The following is a 23931-nucleotide window of genomic DNA, read 5'->3' on the forward strand; positions in this document are numbered from 1 at the left end:
TCACGATGGAGCAGCGGCGCGAGGACGCCAGTCTTTTATCAGGAAGTCTCGCCGACTCAAGGGAAAATCATTATTTGAAATGTAAACACGAAACGTGAATAATTATGAATGTTTCTACGGTGTTTCTACCAGTTTAAATGAACATCTTGTGCTCTAGACGACTGTAGCCTGCTTAATTTTGCGCGTCGGCTAGGAGGCACATCATTTCGTAACTATTGGGCTGGTCTGCTCCAACAGTACTGACGACTCAAAGATATACTCACACCTGTCAAACATTCCCACTTACTCCCCTCCCACCGCGCGACCCAGGGGGTCTCTTACACCGCACAGGGTTGTCACTGGACATTACAGTGCAAACTCAAATGGCCAGCCACCGAGTCGGATTCTGTTTGAGTGTCAAGAAAAGGCGGCGAATGAACCTGACCGCTTTCGCCGACCTCTGTGCGTAAGTTAGACCCAGCCTGAGGTGAATTAAAGTGAACTGAGAGTATGTTTTAGCTGGCAATTCTTACCGGTGCTGTGTGGGGACAGGATGATCGGCTTACCGATCGGTCTGTCTTACGATAGTTCTGACGATAGTTCTTTACCTCTCCACTTCACAGTAACCGAGGCATTGACGTGGTCGAGGTGAGTTGCCAAGTTTTGTCATTTTTTGTATAGTTCCTTGCATACTTTTCAGAGTAACAGATAGAAGTGAATCGACGGACGGTCGGTCGTGCCACTGGATGGATGAACTGTAAACTGTCAGTTTAAAAACATGAAGGTACATTTAATGAACCGATTCCCACACTGTGATAAAGTAGCGATTGAATTAACGTTAACGAATGTGAAGATGTACTACACACACAGACACACGCACGCACGCACGCACGCACATGCACACGCACACACACATACACATACACACGCGCGCGCGCGCGCACACACACACATACACACACACACAACATCTCTCTCTCTCTCTCTCTCTCTCTCTCTCTCTCTCCCTCTCTCTCTCTCTCTCTCTCTCTCTCTCTCCCTCTCTCTCTCTCTCTCTCTCTCTCTCTCTCTCTCTCTCTCTCTCTCTCTCTCCCCATCTTTCTCTTGCTCTCTGTCGGTAGCAGATGACTTCATGCTCATCTCTTTTCACTCTCTGTACTGTCATAGCCACCTGCAGCCACCTGCTATTTACACACACACACACACACACACACACACACACACACACACACGCACACACACGTACATAAACACACACACACATACACATGCATGCATGCACACATGCACGCACGTACACATGTAAACACACACACACACGCACGCACACACGCATGCACACGCACATAAACTCACAAACACACACACACACACACACACACACACACACACTCACAAGAGAGACCTTTGCAGCAGCAGCCAGACCACCATTTTAAAAACTTCTGAAAGTTGACATGTGATTGGCTTCTTTCTCTCACCCCTGTAGATAGATCTGAGCCAACCCATTGAATCACAGGGTCATTTTGACATCATAGTGCACAAGCTTTCTGATGTCATTGTGGAGGCAGAACATGACAGCCAATCACAGCAGCTGCTGGACAATTTCCAGGTATTCTGGAGGGTTTAGGGTTTGACAACACTGCACAGTGAATTCAAAGCCATGAGCGCAACATTCACTCATAATAAAAATATCACTTACTCTGTATGATACATTTGCAATCAGCTTGGCATAAGATTTTGAAATCTAACTCTTGGAATTTTATTTCTTTTCACAATTCTAATGATAATTGTTTGTTTTCTGCATTAACACCAACACCACCAATAATAACAACAATAATAATAGTAATAATAATAATAATAATAAAAAGTAATAACAACAACAACAACAATACTACTACTACTAATAATAAATAATACTAATAATCTTTCAGGGCTATGTGTCGTCCCATCCTCAGACCGTGGTTCTGGACCCCCTGCCGGCGATGAGGCAGTTACTGGACCGATTCGCTTCATATCGGATTATGAGCAAGATCCAAGAGTCACTGGGTCAGCTGTCTCCCTGTCTCTGTGACGTCCCTCTGTCTCTGTGACTTTCCTCTGTCTCTGTGACTTCCCTCTGTCTCTGTGACTTCCCTCTGTCCCTGTGACCTCTCTCTGTCTCTGTGACTTCTCTCTGTCTCTGTGACTTCCCTCTGTCTCTGTGACGTCCCTCTGTCTCTGTGACTTCTCTCTGTCTCTGTGACTTCCCTCTGTCTCTGTGACTTCCCTCTGTCTCTGTGACTTCTCTCTGTCTCTGTGACTTCCCTCTGTCTCTGTGACGTCCCTCTGTCTCTGTGACTTCTCTCTGTCTCAGTTTTTCTCTCGCTGACACGGCCCTCTCTCCTCTCTTTCCCTCTCCTCCCCCTCTCTCTGTCTTTACAGGCAGGAGTATCTGTAGTCCTCCGTACGTGGAGATAAACACCAATGATCTGTCCATCATTCTAGAGGCGGTGGAGAAGAAGCGGCTCACTTTTCCTCTCAGTCAGTCACAACTGTTCACCACAAAACTCACAAATCACTGTTCCTCACAACTGTTCACTACAAAACTCACATAATACTGTTCCTCACAACTGTTCACCACAAAACTCACAAATCACTGTTCCTCACAACTGTTCACCACAAAACTCACAAATCACTGTTCCTCACAACTGTTCACCACAAACTAACAAAACACTGTTCCTCACAACTGTTCACCACAAAACTCACAAATCACTGTTCCTCACAACTGTTCACCACAAACTAACAAAACACTGTTCCTCACAACTGTTCACCACAAAACTCACAAATCACTGTTCCTCACAACTATTCACCACAAAACTCACAAAACACTGTTCCTCACAACTGTTCACCACAAAACTCACAAAACACTAACCGTCACAACCGTTCACCAGTCTGTCTGCTGTGGTCTCTCTGTCCTTTAGTTTGTAAGACCAGAGTGGCTCACGGCTGTCGTTCCCATGAGGTAAATGTCTCTCTCGTTAATCTGTCACTGAGAGGAATGATTAGTGAGTGTCTGCAGTTATTATGGTTAATGATTCCTCTATGTGTTATTCACATAGTGCATGGTGTATGAACACAATCTCTTGGTCTCTTTCTCCATCTTCCACCTCTCTCTCTCTCTCTCTCTCTCTCTCTCCCTCTCTCTCTCTCTCTCTCCCTCTCTCTCTCTCTCTCTCTCCCCTCTCTCTCTCTCTCTCTCTCTCTCTGTCCAGATGTCTCTTATCTTCGGTGCGGCTGGCCTGGCAGACGTATGTCCTCCGTGTGTCTTGCAGAGCTTTGTGAATCACGGGGCTGTTCTTCATAAAGTCTTTGTGGTTGGAGATGATCATTTTACGGTGGAGAGACCCTCCCTGAAGAACTTTCCCCCTGGACCCTGTGGTCAGTATACAGCTCTGACCTCCACCCCTCTTACCTCTGCCCTCGTTAGCCCCACCCCTCTTAACCCTGCCCATCTTGACGGTTTCAAACACTAGGGTAAGGCAATAAATATACATCTGGCTCTCATGAAACTGGTGTCAATTATTGACAAAGAACTCAAGCATTAATATCTAGTTCCTTTTTAATTGCACAGTTGCTATTCTGTACTCTGTCCACTGGAGGGCATACATCTCCTATGTCAGGTCACATTTTTCTCGTTCAGAATGACTTCTCAAATGCTGTTTTGTTTGAAAATGCTTCAAACAGGGTCGTATGTTGTGCTTAGGGGTAGCAACTTTAGAACCTCTAATACGACTAGGATAGTGATATATTTCATATGCTTATAACAAAAAACATTATGACTTATACCTGAATTATTAATGGTTATGTCTGTTTCTCCCGTACCTGAGAAATTTGTCAAAATCTGTTTTATTCCAATTCCCTGTGGAGAAGATTTTAAAACTGGATGATTTCCCTCCTCGTCTGTGATCAGGCTCCGTGTTTCAGTGTGGAGGCTCGTTTCACTGCTCACTATTATGCCCTGTGATTTTTGGTGAAGAATGATTTGAAAGTAATAATAATAATGATAATAATAATAATAATAATAATGTTACTTTTTTATTATTATTATTATCAGTAGTAGTAGCTGTGTTACTGTTGCTGTTATTGTTGTTGTTGTTGTTGTTGTTGTTGTTGTTGTGCCATCTGGAGCAGTATGTTTGATGATAAAGATGGAAGAAATAACCAAATAATCTAATTTAAAGGACTAAGTGTTGCCTTGAATATTGGTTGGGGGTGTTCATAATTTGTATCAGTTAAAAACAAGGTCAAACTGAGGCCTTTGGAAATGTGTTTTGTGAGAAGATAGTTACCATGTCTATGTTGTAAGCCATTAAGAGCCCAGCTAAGTTTACTGGTGTCAAATGAGCCATTAAGAGCCCAGCTAACTTTACTGGTGTCTAACGAGCCATTAAGAGCCCAGCTAACTTTACTGGTGTCTAACGAGCCATTAAGAGCCCAGCTAACTTTACTGGTGTCTAACGAGCCATTAAGAGCCCAGCTAACTTTACTAGTGTCTAACGAGCCTTTATGACTCTCACAAACACATCTGCATGAGTCTCTGATGAATTTCCCTCTGTATTTTATATGTTCATAGACAGAAGAACAATCTTCTTCAACAGTCACGAAGTGTCAAAACCTGAATCCTGCTCTCACCTGACCGCTGTGAGTGTTAAAAGTCTTGACTGATTCACCTGACTGCTGTGAGTGTTAAAAGTCTTGACTGATTCACCTGACCGCTGTGAGTGTTAAAAGTCTTGACTGATTCACCTGACCGCTGTGAGTGTTAAAAGTCTTGACTGATTCATCTGACCGCTGTGAGTGTTAAAAGTCTTGACTGATTCACCTGACCGCTGTGAGTGTTAAAAGTCTTGACTGATTCATCTGACCGCTGTGAGTGTTAAAAGTCTTGACTGATTCACCTGAGCGCTGTGAGTGTTAAAAGTCTTGACTGATTCACCTGACTGCTGTGAGTGTTCAAAGTCTTGACTGATTCACCTGACCGCTGTGAGTGTTCAAAGACTTGACTGATTCATCTGACCGCTGTGAGTGTTAAAAGTCTTGACTGATTCACCTGACCGCTGTGAGTGTTAAAAGTCTTGACTGATTCACCTGACCGCTGTGAGTGTTCAAAGTCTTGACTGATTCATCTGACCGCTGTGAGTGTTAAAAGACTTGACTGATTCACCTGACCGCTGTGAGTGTTCAAAGTCTTGACTGATTCACCTGACCGCTGTGAGTGTTCAAAGTCTTGACTGATTCACCTGAGCGCTGTGAGTGTTCAAAGACTTGACTGATTCACCTGACCGCTGTGAGTGTTCAAAGTCTTGACTGATTCACCTGACCGCTGTGAGTGTTCAAAGTCTTGACTGATTCACCTGACCGCTGTGAGTGTTCAAAGTCTTGACTGATTCACCTGACCGCTGTGAGTGGTAAAAGTCTTGAACTCAGGATGAAATTTGTAATATGTTACCTTAAATCATTATATGATCATTTAAATGAAATATGTAATATTTTATCTTACCATAAATCATTATATGATCATTTAAATGAAATATGTAATATTTTATCTTACCATAAATCACTATATGATCAGTTAAATGAAATATGTAATATTTTATCTTACCTTAAGTAATTTTATGATCATTTGAATGAAATATGTAAATATTTTATGTCACCTTAAAACATTATATGATCATTTGTAGGAACTGCTGGGTGTAGTCATCTTCTCACTAGACTGAAACATAATCAAGTATCTTTTCAGTACCAGTGATGTTATTAAACTATTTCATTTGAGGTTTATGTGCACAGCGTTAAAGGATTCCATTCTGAGGGAACAGGTTTAATTCACTATTGTGAACTGAATGTGTTTTAGTCCTGAAAGTGAAAACAATTCGTGACACGTCTCATGGAAACAGACTGTGTGACTGAAAAACACTTCCTGGTTTGTTGTTTGATTGGCGGCTTCTGACTTCTGGTATGATTCGCTTTTAGCTGGACGACTCTCTGCCTCAGGTCCCGTTGCCTAGTGACGATGTAATGGTTGCCTTGGTGAGGGAGCTGAGGGCGGAGCTTGGGATGGCTTTGTTTGGAGTGGATGTCATAGTCAACATACAAACACACACTCTGACAATCATCGACATTAATATATTTCCAGGTACACACACACACACGCACACACATATGCAAACACACACGCACACACACAGCACACACACACACACACACACACACACATGCAAATACATGCACACACACGACACACATACACACACACATGCACACACACACGGCACAAACACATGTGCAGACATGCACACACACACGGCACAGGGCACAGGGCACAGGGCACAGGGCACAGAACACACGACACACACACACACACACACACACACACACACATACAAACAAACATATGCACACATACACAGACACAAACAAATATATGCACACATATATCTACACACACAAAGACACACACACACACACACACACACACACACACACACACCATCATAAATATCCCTGCATCTGTGTGTGTGTCATAGTTAATTCCACCTCTGTTGTGGCATAGATAGCCTTTGTCTGTGTGTGTCATAGGTAACCCTGCCTGTGTGTGTGGGTGTCAGCTATAACTCCGCCTCTCTTGGGTGTGTCCTAGGTTATGAAGGCGTGACACAGTTCTTTGGTTCTCTGCTCAGACACATTCAGTCTGTGCTGGAGAGTCGAGAGCGGCCTCACTCTGACTCAGCCTCACTCAGCAGCGGGGAACCCTGTCCTCACACTTAAACACCCATCTCCTTACAGGAAAGATCCACCATCGTCACGGTCTAACCTTAACAACCCCAACCCTAACCCTAACCCTAACCCTGTCCTCACACTTAAACACCCAGCTCCTTACAGGAAAAACCCACCATCGTCACGGTCTAACCTTAACAACCCTAACCCTAACCCTAACCCTGTCCTCACACTTAAACACCCAGCTCCTTACAGGAAAAACGTACCGTCATCACGGTCTAACCTTAACAACCCTAACCCTAACCCTAACCCTAACACAGATGACACTCTGGAGTGTTCCACGGGCCGTGCCAGCTGAGAGTCGACACGCCAACAGTAGAACCGTTTGCTGTACACGGTGGATATGGTGAGAAGAGATGTGGTGAAAAGGGAAATAGTGAGAAGGGAAAAAATGTTGAACATCTCCATCAGCCATCAACCATCACCTGCTGCTCAAATGTTACACCTAGAGTTTTAGAGACACACTTTCCTGTGTAGGCAGGTAATAACAGGTTACAGTCTGTATGGTGTAATAACAGGTTACAGTCTGTCTGGTGTAATAACAGGTTATAGTCTGTCTGGTGTAATAACAGGTTATAGTCTGTCAGGTGTAATAACAGGTTATAGTCTGTCTGGTGTAATAACAGGTTACAGTCTGTCTGGTGTAATAACAGGTTATATTCTGTCTGGTGTAATAACAAGTTATAGTCTGTCTGGTGTAATAACAGGTTATAGTCTGACTGGTGTAATAACAGGTTATAGTCTGTCAGGTGTAATAACAGGTTATAGTCTGTCTGGTGTAATAACAGGTTATAGTCTGACTGGTGTAATAACAGGTTATATTCTGTCAGGTGTAATAACAGGTTATAGTCTGACTGGTGTAATAACAGGTTATGTTCTGTCTGGTGTAATAACAGGTTATTGTCTGACTGGTGTAATAACAGGTTATAGTCTGTCTGGTGTAATAACAGGTTATAGTCTGACTGGTGTAATAACAGGTTATAGTCTGACTGGTGTAATAGCAGGTTATAGTCTGTCTGGTGTAATAACAGGTTATAGTCTGCCTGGTGTAATAACAGGTTATAGTCGGTCAGGTGTAACAGGTTATAGTCTGACTGGTGTAATAACTGGTTATAGTCTGACTGGTGTAATAACAGGTTATAATCTGTCTGGTGTAATAACAGGTTATAGTCTGTCTGGTGTAATAACAGTTTATAGTCTGTCTGGTGTAATAACAGGTTATAGTCTGTCTGGTGTAATAATAGGTTACAGTCTGTCTGGTGTAATAACAGGTTATAGTCTGTCTGGTGTAATAACAGGTTACAGTCTGTCTGGCGTAATAACAGGTTATAGTCTGTCTAGTGTAATAACAGGTTATATTCTGTCAGGTGTAATAACAGGTTATAGTCTGTCTGGTGTAATAACAGGTTACAGTCTGACTGGTGTAATAACAGGTTATAGTCTGTCTGGTGTAATAACAGGTTACAGTCTGTCTGGCGTAATAACAGGTTATAGTCTGTCTAGTGTAATAACAGGTTATATTCTGTCAGGTGTAATAACAGGTTATAGTCTGTCTGGTGTAATAACAGGTTACAGTCTGACTGGTGTAATAACAGGTTATAGTCTGTCTGGTGTAATAACAGTGCACACAGTAAACTCAGCACAGTACAGATACACTCAGAGGTTAGGCCTTACATGACAACAACAAACTCATTAAATCCTCCTAATTATTAAAGATCCCTGTGTGTGAAATATGTAATTATTTGAAGTACAGAAGGCTGGTGTGTTTACAGCAATATGTAAAGTGAGAGTGTAGTCATTTATGTCGAGGGTAAAAGAAATATGACAGTGTTGAAATGAATGGTAATAGAATTGTTTGGAGTTTTTGAATATTAAACAGTGTTTCTGTTCAGAGTTGTGTTTGTTTTTCCTCATGTTTGTGTTTGTGTTTGTACTTCAGATTTGAAACAAGCCACTTAAACCACCTCTGGACGAATATTCACTCTATTTCTATCTCTCTCTCTCTCTTTCTCTCTCTCTCTCCATAATGAAATCACGACAAACATGTTTCTTATTGTTAACTAGCTGAACAAAAGTAGTTATTTTACTTTTAAGAATCACTGCATTTCCCCTATTAGACAGACAACATATAGATCACTGTATTATCACTACATTTCCCCTATTAGACAGACAATACATAGACCACTGTATTATCACTACGTTTCCCTGTTAGACAGACAATACATAGACCACTGTGTTATCACTATGTTTCCCCTATTAGACAGACAATACATAGACCACTGTATTATCACTGTTAGACAATTGTAGGGCTCCCACCACTTAACATACACAGTGTGGACAGGGCTCTGGGTCCTTTCAAGCCTCTGAACCATTTCTCTTTAATTCTAGTACTGTTACTGTTGATCATCTTGTCCCAATTTAATGTATCTACACATGATATTAAGCAGTACAGGCAAACCAGAATATTTAGGAACTAGAGGAACTAGCTTGAGTTCCTTCCATAAACATAGACCTCTCTCTGTGTGACGGATGAACACAAATGACACTAGTCTCAGATTTGGAAATAATTCCCTTTTCACAGAGGTCATGTGTACCTAATATTTTAAGCCGCTCTGTATTTAACACGACACTTGCAACAAAACCAAAGTTAAATTTTCAGTTACAGGCCAGGGGGTGTTCCAGAAAGCGGGTTTAGTGAAAACTCAGAGTAAGTAGTGAACCTCCTAACGGAAAAGCTCAATGGCTTTGTTTTGCTAGGAGAATGAAGCCATAGGGCTCTTCTATGTATTCTCACACAAACGGGAGGGGGGGTATAAAACGTTGAACAGAAAGAATGAGAGCTTTTCAGTGACAGGGTGAACACATGCTGACCTGCTTTACCTATCATAACTGTCTCTACACATGTGGTCACTGCTTTACTATTTTAGGAGGTCACTCTGAGAGGGGAGCAAACAGTAGCACTCAGACAGACCCTGTATCACTGACAGAACACAGACAATGACACCTGCTGTGTTTTAGGAAAAAAATAATTTATAAAGGATGTGTGAAGGCCTGTAAGACACCCATTTGTTTAAGTGGTCAGAATGTTCCGGTACATTTCAGATGAACCTTATCATACCTCTGTCACGGCCACGAGGAGGCCACACAGACCCAGGAGACGCCTGACTGATATACAGCCCAAATTTCTCTCAGTGCACTGGGAATATGTCACTCACACAGACATGAATACACACACACACACACACTCTTCACTTACAACCCTGAACCCACTGACTGTCAATCAACACACAAATATCACAAACACAAATGATTAAGTTTATTTCCAATCATCTGTTCATAACAGGACAGACACACAGAGAGTTTCACTGGAAGAGGCCTCTGATTTACACCATACATATATTTTCACTGTTACTGTAACATTGTCACTCTTACATATGTTCACTATGGTTACAGAGTAAATGTGTAAATTCTTTAGATTTGACCCTTAGAGTGAGTCCTTTAGTTAGGGTTAAGGTTTTATTTCTGTGAGGGGCATTAGTTATGCAGCCTGTGAAAGTTGTTTACAGGCCCTGGAGCTGATGGACACAATGTTACAGACAGACCTGCAGACCCTGAGGTTTCCTCCCCTTTCAGTTAGAGGGATTTTTTCTGTGTCACTGATGTCCGTGTCTGACCCACGGCTCATCTCAGGCCTGGTGTCCTGGACAGCGGATTTCTGACAATGTCCTTTGTTGTAAAGACATTATTTCACTCCTGCCCCTTGTTCTGCCATTCAGAGTTCAGTGTTTCTGCTCTTCTCATCACCTGTCTAATCTCACTAATCTTTTCATTATCACACATACACACCTGTTTCCTGCTCAGTTAAGTCTAGTTTGCACATGCTCTCTGTTCATTAAGCTGGGTTTCTGTTTGTATAAATACCCCTGTCTTTTCAATTTGACTTTGCAAAGTCTTTGGTTAGAATTGTCTTGAGTTCCTTAGAGTAGAAGATTCTTGAATTGTATTATGAATAGCAGTCAGTTGCCTGCGTGTCTCTCTCTCCATGGGGACGCCTCTGAGTTCTCTGCCTTGTAATGAACTCTAAACGCATTTGTGACTCTGGCCCAGTCTATTCTAATCCTGTCCTGTTCCAGAGTTTCTGTCTGTATCCCATTGCTCTGTCACATTGTCATAAAGATCCCTGACTTCTCACATGTATCCAGTCTCTCGACTTTGGCCTGACATCTGTAAAAAGCACTAAAAAAGCTTTTCTCTGGAACTCTACCCATGGGGATGCTATCTGTGTTCTGTCAGTGATACAGGGTCTGTCTGAGTGCTACTGTTTGCTCCCCTCTCAGAGTGACCTCCTAAAATAGTAAAGCAGTGACCACATGAGTAGAGACAGTAATGATAGGTAAAGCAGATCAGCATGTGTTCACCCTGTCACTGAAAATCTCTCATTGTTTCTGTTTCGACGTTTCACAGCCTTGTGCATTTTATCACCTGGTAAATGTAATACTGTCACTTTTTACTGGATTCAGGGAACAGCTGTTAAGGATCCCCTCTACTCTTATAGATAAGTGACAGAGTGTAACATTGTTAAGATGCTTTGGGCTCCATCTCTCTGACAGGATGGAGCTGAGACATCTCTGACCCCAATGGGCTTTAATTTTTTCTTATACCTGAACTGACCTGAAAATACAGGATCAAAGGTGATGTGTGGTATGTTGGAAAGGACTGAAAAACATTCTCCAATATGAAGTCAGAGAACACACACACACACCACATAATTTGCACACATACACACATACACACATACACAAACACACACATACACACACATGCACGTGCACACACACACACGTGCGCGCACACACAGACACACACAGAGTGAGAGAGAGACAGAGAGAGAGACCAGAGTACAGTGAAAACACTGGAGTGTATTTCGGACACAGAATGAATAACAAAGGCACTTTTCCTTTGACCGAATGACAGATAACACATCTCTGACCCTGACACACTCCATAATGCCCTCCATCTTTTATCTCATTCTTCCTCTATTTCTCTGTCACTTCCCCAAGTCCTCACTCCATACACTCACTAACACAGTCACTAACACATACACTCACTAATACAGTCACTAACACTAACACATATACTCACTAACACATACACTCACTAACACAGTCACTAACACATACAGCCTAATACATACAGCCACTAACACAGTCACTAACACATACAGCCACTAATACATACAGCCACTAACACAGTCACTAACACATACAGCCACTAACACTAACACATACAGCCACTAACACATACAGCCACTAACACTAACACATACAGCCACTAACACATACACTCACTAACACAGTCACTAACACATACAGCCACTAACACTAACACATACACTCACTAACACATACACTCACTAACACATACAGCCACTAACACTAACACATGCAGCCACTGACACAGTCACTAACACTAACACATACACTCACTAACACATACAGCCACTAACACCAACACATACACTCACTAACACTAACACATACACTCACTAACACATACACTCACTAACACTAACACATACACTCACTAACGCATACATTCACTAACACTAACACATACACTCAGTGTATGTATGTGGGCAGCCATGGTTTTGGGCAGCCGGGGTCTAAAGGTTAGAGAACCGGGCTTGTGACTGGTGGGTCACAATGGATGTTGGGCCGGTTCGATTCCCAGGCCCAACATCCATGGCTGTGTGACCTTGAGCAAGGCACCTAACCCCAATGCTCCCCGGGCGCAAGGAATGCTGCCTAGCTAGCAGGCAAATTCAATGAATTTATGAAAGGGGCCCAGATTTTTTGAAAGTATAGGTTTTGGTGTTCGAATGAAAGTCTTTCCATGGATATGTGGTCTATAAGAAAGTTTAACCATTGTGTGATGTTTATTGTGTTTCTTGTTTTCCAGTTTAAGAGGATAGTTTTCTTAGCAATTGCTAGGGCGATGAGTATGGGTTGGGGGTTTTGGATTGGTGGGCTGATCACAGAGCTATCCCCGAGCAGACAGAGGGATGGAGAGAGCGGGATGTTACAGCTCATAAAAAGTGATATTCTGTCAGTAACTTGTTTCCAAAAGTTGTAAGTTGGTGGGCACAACCAGGTAGAGTGGAAATAATTGTCTGGGGTGTTCATTGTACAATGTAAGCATATGTCTGAATCTAGGAATCCCATCTTATACATCTTGTGCTGGGTGATATGTGTTCTGTGGATTACTTTATATTGTATTAGTTGAAAATTAGTATTGTTTGTCATTGTGAAAGTGTTTCTACAGATTAGAGTCCAGAAGTCTGCATTGGTAGAGAGTGATAGGTCTTTTTCCCAGTCTTGGATGGGGAGGGATATTGTTTGGTCAGAGGATGATATTAGTTTGAATAATTTGAAGATAGTTTTCTTAGTATTATTCATTTTTTCCATTTCTTCCACTAGTGGGGGTGGATGTAGGTTGTTGTTAGTTTTATTAATTTTGGATTTTAGAATGGATTTTAATTGTAAGTACTGAAAGTATTGCTCTTCCCCTATGTTATGCTTTTGCACCAGGTCCTGGAAAGTGATGAAGGTGTTATTCTTAAAGATGTGTTGAAGATGTGTGATACCTCTTTGTTTCCAAGTGGTGGAGTGGAGTGGTGATTTGTTGAGTGAAAAGTCAGGGTTGTGCCATATTGGGGTGTATTTACATGGTGGCACTGTGAATTTAAAGATTTTATTAATTTTCCACCAAGCTGTCAGGGTTGTTGAGATTACGGTATTTTTGAAGCAATCGTGGTGTTTTATGGAAGTGCTAAGGAATGGCAAGTCGGAGATTGAAATTTCTTTGCATTCTGACTGTTCTATTTCAATCCATGGGTTATTCTGTTGGTTGGGATGAATCCACTTTGAGATATACTGTAGTTGATTAGCCAGGTAATAATAGTAGAAGTTTGGTGCTTCCAGTCCTCCTTGAGATTTGTGTTTCTGTAAAGTTGCTAGTTTAATCCGGGGTGGTTTATTTTTCCAGTAGAATTTAGTTGTCATGGAGTTGAGTGAATTAAACCAGTTAGTAGTGGGTTGAGTTGGAGTCATTTTGAAGAGGTAGTTCACTTTAGGTAGTATGGTCATTTTTACAGTTGCTATTCTGCCATTTAGAGAGAGTGGTAAATTTGTCCAGCGGTTTAAGTCATTTTCTATTGATTTTAATAGTGGAGTGAAATTAAGGCGAAACAGCTCTGACAGCTTGGCGGAGATATTTATGCCTAGATATTTAATATTACCTGAGGAGGTGAGGGGCGTGTTTTTCGCTGTAGCGTACGAGTCAACACCGCAGATGGGTAAAATTGTTGATTTTGTCCAGTTTACAGTGTAGTCTGATATTTCAGAAAATAAATTGATAAGCTTCATGGCTTCTTGCAGGGAATTTGATGGGTCTTGGAGGCAAAGCAGTATGTCGTCTGCGTAAAGGCTGAGTTTGTGGTGTGTGTTGGGGGTTTGAATTCCTTTGATGTTGTTATTTTGGCGTACTGCAGCAGCTAGAGGTTCAATGAACAGGGCGAAAAGTGATGGTGAGAGTGGACATCCTTGCCTGGTCCCTCTGTGTAGCATGAAACTCTGTGATGTTAGTCCGTAAGTAGAAACTGTGGCCATCGGTGAGTTATACAGTGTTTTTATCCATTGAATAAACGATTCCCCGAATCCAAACTTCTGAAGTGTTTTGAATAGGGTCTGATTTTATTGCTCTAAAATGCTCCATCTTTGTGACTAAACATGTTTCTCATTTGTGTTTTAAAATATTAAATATGTCACACTAATTTGCATTATAACCACCAACACTTCATTTGAATTCACAAACTACACATTGCTGCAGTTCTCCACAGCCATTGGCCAGTGTAATTCTGTGGATAAAATCCTGTGAAGCTGATTGGTCAGAGTGAGATGAGAAGGTGATAAAGAGAATTTAAGAAGCAGACAGATGTGAAGTCAAAGACCATTGACTGGGTGTCATGATGAAGACCATGATGAAGAACTTTATTCTTCTCCTGCTCCTGCTGTCAGACGGTGAGGAAAATATTTCTATTCTAAAACCCTTTTCAACAATATAACAGCATTTAAACACTTTATCCTGACTCACAATTACACACTAATGATTCTCACTACTCTTTATCCTGACTCACAATTACACACTAATGATTCACTATACACTTTATCCTGACTCACAATTACACACTAATGTTTCTCTCTACACTTTATCCTGACTCACAATTACACACTAATGATTCACTATTCTCTTTATCCTGATTCACAATTACACACTAAGGATTCACTAAACACTTTATCCTGACTCACAATTACACACTAATGTTTCTCTCTACACTTTATCCTGACTCACAATTACACACTAATGATTCACTATTCTCTTTATCCTGATTCACAATTACACACTAAGGATTCACTAAACACTTTATCCTGATTCACAATCACACACTAATGATTCTTTTTGGTGCTGGTGTGAGTTGATTAGGAAGGTGAGGTAAATATTTCTGTTCAAATTGTATAATGCTGCTTTAGCATACAACATATTTTTACTAAAACATTTTACAGTTTGTGACACAGTACTTTAAATTTGTTAGTGTGATGTCTCTCTCTCTCTCTCTCAGTTTCCACTGTGGACCTCGTCCAGAAGAGAGTGTTAAATGGTGTAGATTGTGATCCCAGTGAAGGGAATCATTATGTGCTCCTTGTGACAACTTTTCGGAAAGACAGGTTCTGTGGAGGAAGTCTAATCAGTCCGAGATGGGTCCTCACTGCTGCACACTGCCTAGAGGAGTTAGAGTAAAACATTTCTCCATAAAAAAGAACATTTCTCTAACTTTTTCTTTTAACATACCGTTTCTCCTACTAGCTGTAAGATGTGATGTGTTGTGTTGTGTTATGTTGTGATGTGATGTGATGTGTAGGCTGTACCATAGCTGTATGAAATATTCACTCGTAAGTGTTCTGGCCTTGATTCCCCAAAATAAATAAATAAATAAATACATGTGACACACCTTTAAGTCCATTGGAAAAAAAAATGTGATAAATCTCTGGAAAGGATTACAAGGCTGATGTGTTTTATTGGCCAATCAGAATGTTTATAAAACACAACACAGACATGACATCTGATTGTTACTTATGAGAGGAACGAGGATTGTTTTTAGGATAGCTCTTTGTATATGTTCCTTATACTGTGAAACATTTTTCTTACAGTGACTGTGTGAGTGTGGTCTCAGTGTGGTCATCATACACTTCCCTTTTCTTTTCTCAGGGAATTCAAAGTGATCGTTGGCAAACATGGTGGACCTACAGAAACAATGGGCCCCATTTATAGGAAACATGCAAAGATTTTTAATGAAAGTAATGCAATAGACGACATTGCACTCTTTGAACTGCCCAATCCAACCGGACTGGATCCAATCCGTCTGCCGGCTAACTGCCCCGCCCCAGTTGGACAATCATACAGGCTGATGGGCTGGTCTTTTACAAAGCTAGAAAAAAACTGTGAGTTTTAACCACACAGTAAATGTGATGCGATGCGTCTTGTTAGGAGCCAATACCTTACATCTCTTTTACTCTACAGTTTTAGTGGATTTCTTCACTAGACACTTACCACGGCGTCTGCAGTGTGCGAACATGACAGTGATAGGAACACGACAACCGAACACGTATTGTGATTTCAAGCACCCTAATGGACCTGATGGGAAGCCTAGCCCATATACGTATAACAACACCGTTTGTGCAATCGGTATTCCCCGGATTGAAAATGTGAAATTTATAGATGGTGCAGTGCCACTTTGCGTAAGTATGTGTTTGTATTTAAACAGGTCTCTGTCTCTGTAAGTATGTGTTTGTCTTTAAATGGGTCTCTGTCTCTGTAAGTATGTGTTTGTGTTTAAACAGGTCTCTGTCTCTGTAAGTATGTGTTTGTGTTTAAATGGGTCTCTGTCTCTGTAAGTATGTGTCTGTATTTAAATGGGTCTCTGTCTCTGTAAGTATGTGTTTGTGTTTAAACAGGTCTCTGTCTCTGTAAGTATGTGTCTGTATTTAAATGGGTCTCTGTCTCTGTAAGTATGTGTTTGTCTTTAAATGGGTCTCTGTCTCTGTAAGTATGTGTTTGTATTTAAATGGGTCTCTGTCTCTGTAAGTATGTGTTTGGCTTTAAACATGTCTCTGTCTCTGTAAGTATGTGTTTGTGTTTAAACAGGTCTCTGTCTCTGTAAGTATGTGTTTGTGTTTAAATGGGTCTCTGTCTCTGTAAGTATGTGTCTGTATTTAAATGGGTCTCTGTCTCTGTAAGTATGTGTTTGTGTTTAAACAGGTCTCTGTCTCTGTAAGTATGTGTCTGTATTTAAATGGGTCTCTGTCTCTGTAAGTATGTGTTTGTCTTTAAATGGGTCTCTGTCTCTGTAAGTATGTGTTTGTATTTAAATGGGTCTCTGTCTCTGTAAGTATGTGTTTGGCTTTAAACATGTCTCTGTCTCTGTAAGTATGTGTTTGTGTTTAAACAGGTCTCTGTCTCTGTAAGTATGTGTTTGTGTTTAAATGGGTCTCTGTCTCTGTAAGTATGCGTCTGTATTTAAATGGGTCTCTGTCTCTGTAAGTATGTGTTTGTGTTTAAACAGGTCTCTGTCTCTGTAAGTATGTGTCTGTATTTAAATGGGTCTCTGTCTCTGTAAGTATGTGTTTGTATTTAAATGGGTCTCTGTCTCTGTAAGTATGTGTTTGTATTTAAACATGTCTCTGTCTCTGTAAGTATGTGTTTGTATTTAAACATGTCTCTGTCTCTGTAAGTATGTGTTTGTATTTAAACAGGTCTCTGTCTCTGTAAGTATGTGTTTGTGTTTAAACAGGTCTCTGTAAGTATGTGTTTGTATTTAAACAGGTATCTGTAGTGTCTGTCTGAGGGAAAACAGGGGTAGTTTCTGTGACCAATCAGAGGCTTCTCTGATCTGATGAGGGCAGTGAAGGGCCGTCTGCTGGAACCCTGGACACTGAATCTACTGTGTGTGTGTGTGTGTGTGTGTGTGTGTGTGGGTGTGTGTGTTCACGTATTTTGAGGGGAGGGATAGTGTTTTATCACAGATGATGACAGTTAACATCTACATAAAACAAGAGTTTTTGTTAAAATAGTAAAAATGTGGGTGTCACCCCTCAGTGGAATTTGAAATGTTTTTACCAAAAGATGTTGACGTCAGTTCATATTTACTGTGTCTGAAAACTCATACAGATTCCCAAAGCCAATCAAAGCCAACAGTAATGAACCAACGAACAATTACATGAATATGTCAGACACTGTTTGTCAGAGTAAAGTAAAATCTGTCAGAATATATTTATGAAATAGAGCTGTGGTGATTTTACACAGAAATATTATGGGGATGTTAATATTCAAACACACTGTTCTCTCTTCCTCTGTCTTTACCTCAGGGTGATTCTGGTGGAAGTCTGGTCTTTAATAACACACTGTATGGAGTGACTGCTCTCTCCTGTCAGATACCAGGGGCGAAATCTATCTTCATGGACATCTGTAAGCTCAGAGAGTGGATAAAAAATGAAACTGGGATTTCATATTGAATAATTCTTTCTTTTGTATTATTCACTGAAATCGTGAATAATCTGAAATCAGCGAGTGTTTTTAACACTGTCTGATAATAAAGAGATTCCTCATCTTTCTAAGAGCATCGAACTGTCTCTCTGTCTCTTCTGTTCCTGTGGTCTGTGTGTTTTATATTTTAAAAATGGAGACAAATTGGACAGAGCTGACCAGTTCACAGCTCTGGGCAAACCTGCTGATGGCTTTTTATGAATCACAGTCATACAGAGAACTCAAGCACTTTACTGAGGGCTGTGGGCTCCCATCTCTCTGACAGGATGGAACTGAGACACCTCTGACCCCAATGGGCCATAATTTCCCCTTATACCTGAGCCACAGTTTCTGTTAGCTGGTAATTACCGTTTTTTGTCTGGCAACATTTGTAAAAGAACCACAAACACAAATGATTAAGTTTATTTCCAATCATCTGTTCATAACAGGACAGACACACAGAGAGTTTCACTGGAAGAGGCCTCTGATTTACACCATACATATATTTTCACTGTCACTGTAACATTGTTACTCTTACATGTGTTCACTATGGTTACAGAGTAAATGTGTAAATTCTTTAGATTTGACCCTTAGAGTGAGTCCTTTAGTTAGGGTTAAGGTTTTATTTCTGTGAGGGGCATTAGTTATGCAGCCTGTGAAAGTTGTTTACAGGCCCTGGAGATGATGGACGTAATGTTACAGACAGACCTGCAGACCCTGAGGTTTCCTCCCCTTTCAGTTAGAGGGATTTTTTCTGTGTCACTGATGTCCTTGTCTGGCCCACTGCTCATCTCAGGCCTGGTGTCCTGGACAGCGGACACTCTGTCACTTATCTATAAGAGTAGAGGGGATCCTTAACAGTTGTTCCCTGAATCCAGTAAAAATTGACCCGTGGCCAGGAGTGACAGTATTACATTTACCAGCTGATAAAATGCACAAGGCTGTGAAACGTCGAACAGAAAGAATGAGAACTTTCAGTGGCAGGGTGAACACATGCTGACCTGCTTTACCTATCATAACTGTCTCTACTCATGTGGTCACTGCTTTACTATTTTAGGAGATCACTCTGAGAGGGGAGCAAACAGTAGCACTCAGACAGACCCTGTATCACTGACAGAACACAGATAGCATCCCCATGGGTAGAGTTCCAGAGAAAAGCTTTTTTTAGTGCTTTTTACAGATGTCAGGCCAAAGTCGAGAGACTGGATACATGTGAAAAGTCAGGGATCCTTATGACAATGTGACGGAGCAATGGGATACAGACAGAAACTGTCGAACAGGACAGGATTAGAATAGACTGGGCCAGAGTCACAAATGCATTTAGAGTTCATTACAAGGCAGAGAACTCAAAGGCGTCCCCATGGAGAGAGAGACACGCAGGCAACTGACTGCTATGCATAATACAATTCAAGAATCTTCTACTCTAAGGAACTCAAGACAATTCTAACCAAAGACTTTGCAAAGTCAAATTGAAAAGACAGGGGTATTTATACAAACAGAAACCCGGCTTAATGAACAGAAAGCAGGCGCAAACTAGACTTAACTGAGCAGGAAACAGGTGTGTATGTGTGATAATGAAAAGATTAGTGAGATTAGACAGGTGATGAGAAGAGCAGAAACACTGAACTCTGAATGGCAGAACAAGGGGCAGGAGTGAAATGATGTCTTTATAACAAAGGACATTGAGTGTAACATTGTTAAGGTGCTGTGGCCTCCATCCCTCTGACAGGATGGGGCTGAGAGACCTCTGACCCCAATGGGCTTTAATTTTTCCTTATACCTGAACTGACCTGAAAATACAGGGTCAAAGGTGATGTGTGGTATGTTGGAAAGGACTGAAAAACATTCTCCAATATGAAGTCAGAGAAAACACACACACCACATAATTTGCACACATGCACAAACACACATACATGCACACGCACACACACACACACACACACACACACACACACACACACACACACACATACACAGACACGCACACACACACACATACGCACACACACACACACAAACGCACACACACACACAGACACACACACATACACACAAACGCACAAATTCACAAACACACATACACACACACACACGCACGTGCACACACACACACACATACAGAGTGAGAGAGAGACAGAGAGAGAGACCAGAGTGCAGTGAAAACACTGGAGTGTATTTCGGACACAGAATGAATAACAAAGCCACTTTGACCGAATGACAGATAACACATCTCTGATAAACACTGACCCTGACACACTCCATAATGTCCTCCATCTTTTATCTCATTCTTCCTCTATATCTCTGTCACTTCCCCAAGTCCTCACTCCATACACTCACTAACACAGTCACTAACACATACACTCACTAACATATACAGCCACTAACACATACACTCACTAACACATACACTCACTAACACTAACACATACAGCCACTAACACTAACACATACACCCACTAACACAGTCACTAACACATACACTCACTAACACAGTCACTAACACATACACTCACTAACACTAACACATACATTCACTAACACTAACACATACACTCAGTGTATGTATGTGGGCAGCCATGGTTTTGGGCAGCTGTGGTCTGGAGGTTAGAGAACCGGGCTTGTGACTGGTGGGTCACAATGGATGTTGGGCCGGTTTGATTCCCAGGCCCAACATCCACGGCTGTGTGCCCTTGAGCAAGGCACTTAACCCCAATGCTCCCCAGGCACAAGGAATGCTGCCCACTGCTCCTGCGTCTGTTGTGTGTGTTCACTACTGGTGTGTTGGATGGGTTGAATGCAGAGGACAAATTCACTGCTCACTGTTTACAGTGTGTGTGTGCGATCACGGAGACTTAACACTAACACATACACTCATTAACACACACACTCACTAACACATACAGCAATAAACACTGACAAATACACTCACTAACACTAACACATACACTCACTAACAGTAACACTGACTAACACTAACACATAGGACAGGTGTGTTTAATAAACTGACCACTGACTGTGTTTTTGATATGTTGTTAAAATACTCTACTCTGTAACGCCTGTTTGTGTGGGAGAGATTTGATGTGTGAATCTATGGGTGAAGTTTACTGTACAGAGAATAATGCACTTACATTGTTAAAATGGTTTAAGACACAGCCAGAGATAATGTGAAGAGTTTTAATACAATGTTCTTTAGTTAGTATTCTCCAAAATTATGTCGCACAGTGTTGATGGAAATTGGATGCATTAATGTTGTCCATTGTGTTTTAATAGTTTTTCTCTCTTTTGAGCTGTTCCACATTGAACATGGATCTGATTTTACTGCTCTAAAATGTTGAGTCTTTGTGACTAAACATGCTTCTTATTTGTGTTTTAAAATATTAAATAAATCACACTAATTTGCATTATAACCTCCAACACTTCATTTGAATTCACAAACTACACATTGCTGCAGTTCTCCACAGCCATTGGCCAGTTTAATTCTGTAGATAAAATCCTGTGAAGCTGATTGGTCAGAGTGAGATGAGAAGGTGATAAAGAGAATTTAAGAAGCAGACAGATGTGAAGTCAAAGACCATTGACTGGGTGTCATGATGAAGACCATGATGAAGAACTTTATTCTTGTCCTGCTCCTGCTGTCAGACGGTGAGGAAAATATTTCTATTCTAAAACCTTTTTCAACAATATATCAGCATTTAAACGCTTTATCCTGACTCACAATCACACACTAATGATTCTCTCTACTCTTTATCCTGACTCACAATTACACACTAATGATTCTCTATACACTTTATACTGACTCACAGTTACACACTGTGTGATACAGTCCTATAGAAATGTTGTAGAGTGTATGATATTGTCATATAGAAATGTTGTAGAGTGTATGATATAGTCATATAGAAATGCTGATCAAACTTCAGTCTCATTGGTTACAGTCTCATAATTGACTCTCCATGTAACAGAATGTAATGTTTAGTCTCAGGACTCTGGGTCATAGTGTTATATGAATATGAGAATAAATGGTTACAGACAAATATTCTTTCTGCATTTTCCTTCTCTTTTTTTCAGGACATTTTATGTGATCGTGAACAAACACGGTGGAACTGAAGAAAAAATAGGCCCTCTTTCCAACACTACTGCAGTAATCGGCAAAATGAATAATAAGCAACAAGACATTGCGCTCATTAAACTGACTCGGGCTGCAAATACAGGGATCTTAATTCCTCTGCCAGAGGAGGCTGAATGTCCAGCTCCAGGAGCAGCTACAGATAAATACAGGCTGATGGGCTGGTCTTACACAGAAAGAAAAGTAATAAATGGAGAGATAACATGTGAGTTTTATACATACAGTAAATATGATGTGAAATGTCTTATCAGAAACACATGACTGACGTCTGTTTTCATCCACAGTCGATAATTTGCCAGACAAGCTGCAGTGTGCGGACATGGAACTGACAAAATGTACTCAGTATACTCCCGCTGAGATACAGTCGTTCAAATATGCCAAAGACCATGTCATTTGTGCCGTTCCCTGGACTGAACAAGGGAAAACTACCTCTAATGCAGTGCCTGTTTGTGTAAGTATGTGTTTGTATTTAAACAGGTCTCTGTCTCTGTAAGTATGTGTTTGTATTTAAACAAGTCTGTGTAATGTCTGTCTAAGGGAAAACAGGGGTAGTTTCTGTGACCAATCAGAGGCTTCTCTGATCTGATGAGGGCAGTGAAGGGCCGTCTGCTGGAACCCTGGACACTGAATCCACTGCAGTGTTTTCACAAAACATACACTGGAACCCTGGACACTGAATCCACTGCAGTGTTTTCACACAACATACACTGGAACCCTGGACACTGAATCCACTGCAGTGTTTTCACACAACATACACTGGGGGGGTCAGATGGGGAGAACCCCATACCAGGAAACAGAGGTCAAAGGCCACTTTTTGCACAAAGTATCACCTGATATTAGCAAAAATGTCTGCATTCTTGTTTAATTTTTGTAACTGTTTATTTGTTCACTATTGTGTGTTTGTGTTTTATCTTTAGGAATCTGTTTCCAGGCAGACTGGAACATACACATTTTAACAAAACTCTTTTTGTTTCTTAGAACAACAAAACAGAAAGTTTTGAGTCTAAAACTGTTGTGTGATGTAGATGTCAGCTGTCGTTCACTGTGATAAAACACTCTCCCTCCCCTCACAACACTCTACACTGATTTTTTTTCACTTTTTCTTTTGTTCTCGGCTGTCATTTCTCTCCGGGGTAAAGTGAAGAATATTGATTGTATTTGTAAAACCGTGGTACAGAGATGTTAGACAGCAATGTTGTGATGATGTTAATGTTCACTAACACTGTTTCTCTCTTCCTCTGTCTTCACTTCAGGGTGATTCTGGGGGAAGTCTGGTCTATGATGGTAAACTGTATGGAGTGCATGTTTGTGGCAGTAGAGTACCAGGAAGCGAGTCTGACTTTATGGATGTCTGTGCTTTCAGGGGTTGGATCCATACA

General features: G+C 41.1%; 1 protein-coding gene across 1 annotated transcript; it reads left to right on the forward strand.

The window, feature by feature from the left end:
• Nucleotides 1-362: 362 nt before the first annotated feature.
• LOC115814001 (inositol-tetrakisphosphate 1-kinase-like) lies at nt 363-6783 on the forward strand. The gene is made up of 10 exons (XM_030776709.1): nt 363-445; nt 603-627; nt 1466-1588; nt 1911-2025; nt 2401-2499; nt 2940-2980; nt 3231-3396; nt 4592-4659; nt 5989-6151; nt 6656-6783. Exons 1-10 carry the CDS (start codon nt 363-365, stop codon nt 6781-6783), a joined length of 1011 nt encoding a protein of 336 aa, XP_030632569.1.
• Nucleotides 6784-23931: the final 17148 nt, after the last annotated feature.

This window comes from Chanos chanos, chromosome 6 (assembly GCF_902362185.1).
Source record: "Chanos chanos chromosome 6, fChaCha1.1, whole genome shotgun sequence".
NCBI lineage: Eukaryota > Metazoa > Chordata > Actinopteri > Gonorynchiformes > Chanidae > Chanos > Chanos chanos.